At 38.5% G+C, this 3,213-nt stretch overlaps 1 protein-coding gene across 1 annotated transcript in view; it reads left to right on the top strand.

Annotated features, from left to right (window-relative positions):
* Window positions 1-3,213, top strand: part of LOC107664651 (histone-lysine N-methyltransferase 2C-like) — an 88,546-nt gene that overhangs the window by 55,547 nt on the left and 29,786 nt on the right. Inside the window, exon 5 of the mRNA XM_016455275.1 lies at window positions 2,165-2,380. Coding sequence (XP_016310761.1) covers window positions 2,165-2,380 — 216 coding nt within the window. The remainder of the gene's footprint in view (window positions 1-2,164; window positions 2,381-3,213) is intronic.

The following is a 3,213-nucleotide window of genomic DNA, read 5'->3' as shown; positions in this document are numbered from 1 at the left end:
CCTCTTGTACCACTGTTTGAAGAATTTATCTTCCAGAATCTGGCAGTAAGTTTTAGGAGCTCATTTTTATTCCATCTCCTATCTTGCAGAATTGACTAAAAATTAGCTTCTAAAACTTACTGCCAGATTCTTGAAGAAAAATTCAACGTGCCTAATAATTATGCATGTGGTGTATATATTTATATATAAATATATTTATATTTATTTATTTATTTTAAATAGTCAAAGCTCGGTAAACACTGCAGGTGACACGAGGGGGTCATGGAAAAACTGATTTGTGTATGCAAACTTTTTTTTTTTCCTGCACCGTTGGGAAACACGCATATGCTGCCAGTCAAAAGTTGTTTCTTTGAACCAAAATTTGAGCACCAAATCATCATACTAAAATGATTTCTGAAAGATCATATGACACTGAAGACTGTTGTAAAGGCTGCTGAAAATTGCTTTGCAGTTGAATAGCAGCTTTGCCATCACAGGAATAAGTAACATTTTATATGATACAAAAAATGTAAAACAGTTATTTTAAAACAATATTTCACAACACCAGCCTACTGATTTACTGTATCTTTGGTCTTGGTGAGCATAAGAAACTTCATGCTCTTTAGAGACATTAACATTTAAAAATGTAATTATTATTATAATATGTAACTATTGTAACAATTCAGTTTAAAACGTAAACATAACATTGTTGAAAATCCCAATTACAGGATTTAGCAGAGTAGCAGAATCCTGTTGCCAACACTGGCACACAAGCATGGCCGCAGCTAGTGTGCTTTTTTTGCACACTGAGAGAAAGCAATGGAGTCGGGGGGAGGGGACCGCTGAAACCCTGCTGCTGTCATTAGTAAAAGGAGGGGGCGAGAGAGTTCTCTCTTTTGGATTCCCAATTAGCACAGATTGTGCACTCGCTAATGTGCAGTACCATTTGCAAAATGTGCGAGAGGAGAGAGACCCCCCTTCAGCCAGTACTACATGTGCATCACATCTCCCACTGACAGCAGCTCTCATGGGCCACACAACAAACAGATAAAGAGTGTTTGAGAAAATAAATGAACTCTAATGAGAATGCGCTGACAGTTATATGACATTTCACGAAGATTTCCCACAATCACAATGTTTATGAGCAAAATATTGTCAGCAAATACAATTAAATACAAATACTCTAGCTGAGAAGCCCAATAACAAAAAACAACCAAAAAAATCATGAATGTTTAGACTGGCGACCATGTGTTTAACTACAACAAAGTAGTTACATTTCAGTGCAGTTTAGTTACTAATTGTTTCTCAGGGTGACATCTGTACAAGAAGATGCATGGCTCCACTTTTGCATCAAGATGGCAATTAATTTACTCAAATGAGGCAGTTGGGTAATTTATTTCATTTATTTTTTGCATAGTTTTGTCAATAATACAACAAAAGTTAAACGTTTTGACCAAAACTGAAAATTCTGGATCTACTGGGCCAAAATCTGTCTTCATTCCAGGTAAATGAACCAAGGCTTTATGCAATATATTTAATTTAGCATATTTACAAATTTAATTGCAGCCTTCACTATCACATTGACTTTCACATTAGGCCAAATGACTGTATGTATATTTTATTACGCTGTATCATGCTGCTCTAGCTTTCAGCCAGTGTTTGAACAAAGGTGGCAGTTGTAGGTTGATTAGGAGCTCTTGTCATTTGACTGATTTGGGGTGTGATTTCACTGTCAGAGCCATCCAAGGATGTTATATGTTCTCCCGTTATCCTATTTGAGTATGGTCTCCCAGTCTGGGGCTCTGGGGCATGGACTGTAAACCCCTGACTAGTCAGATTGTTGGACAAATAAAACAGTGAGGATTGGATGTGGAACTGCTTAATGACTTGGGGCAAAACACTCTACCCAAGTACTTGAATGTAAGCGCTTCTGGCTATGAAAGGTCAAATTCAGTTTTCTTTGCCATATAAAATGTGTCAATGGAATTCATAACATCGCAAGTTGCACATTGCATTCTTAGCATTGCACTATATAGTAAGCATGCAAAATGGAAGCATGCACTTGCAATGCTGGCCAGGCATTCACGTCTGCATTTGTGTACTTATGTTTACGTGGATTATGTTTCTAATTGAATAGTTGAAAGTCTGAAAAGTAATTTCTCTTATCTCTTCTCGTGTCCCTCAGAGAAAAGCTCTGTGCCTTCTGCTACTGTGGAGAAAAGAGTCTCTTGGGTCAGGGTGAGTTGAAATTGTTTGGACCCACGCCTGGTTACGTCCCCCTGCACATCCGGAACCGCCGTGGCAGCTCTGAGAAGGACGACGATTACCATGACGACGACAATGATTTTGATGGCAATGACAACAACCGCAGCCCAGGGCATCGTGGGTGCGGCCTGAAAAAGTGAGTTGTTACTGATGTTGTCTGGTGAAGGTGCTTTGGATAGATGTTTGGTTCTCCAAAGACGTTTAAAAAAAAAAAAAGAAGAAATGGAAAAAAAAAAGGATTGCAATAAAGATGCAAAATATGCACCATCATTGATTTCATCACAATACTGTTTTTTTTCTTCTTCAGCGTCATACCGCACGCAGTAATCGAGTAATCAATTAATTTGTCAGATTAGGACTCAATCAACTGTTAAAAATGACTCTTGCAATTTGTAACATTCTTTTGCGAAGATAGTTATAGAGAAAAAAATAGTACAATTCCAGTTTGTTTTGGCTTGTTGCATTGTTTTTACATAAGTGGCATGCTGAATGAGAAAGTACAGGATGTGCTATTCATTGTGGAAGTGGCTTGGTACAGTTCTGAAGTGTTTGACTGACGTGGCTTTAAAGGGGTCATATGATGCGAGTTCAAGTTTTCCTTTCTCTTTGGAGTGTTACAAGCTGTTCGTGAATAGATAAGATCCCTAAAGTTGCAAAGACTAAAGTCTCAAACGCAAAGAGATATTCTTTATAAAAGTTAAGACTGGTCCACGCCCTCCTAAAACGGCTCGTTTAAACACGCCCCCACATGTCTACGTCACTGTGTGGGAAGATTTGCATAACGCCGCCCAAATGTTCACGCAAAGAAAGAAGGCGTAACTTTATTGTTGCTGCCGCCGCCGCCACCATGTTGTGAAGACGCCGTGTATTTCGTTGCGAAAGCGAAAATACTTTGTTTGGCCTTCCAAAAGTGGACATGACTAAAAATCAGTGGTTAAGTTGTATTTACAACACTGTTCCAGAACAGTT

This window comes from Sinocyclocheilus anshuiensis, unplaced genomic scaffold, assembly GCF_001515605.1.
Source record: "Sinocyclocheilus anshuiensis isolate Anshui unplaced genomic scaffold, SAMN03320099.WGS_v1.1 scaffold35, whole genome shotgun sequence".
Lineage (NCBI taxonomy): Eukaryota > Metazoa > Chordata > Actinopteri > Cypriniformes > Cyprinidae > Sinocyclocheilus > Sinocyclocheilus anshuiensis.
This window is presented reverse-complemented; position numbering and strand designations above follow the sequence as displayed.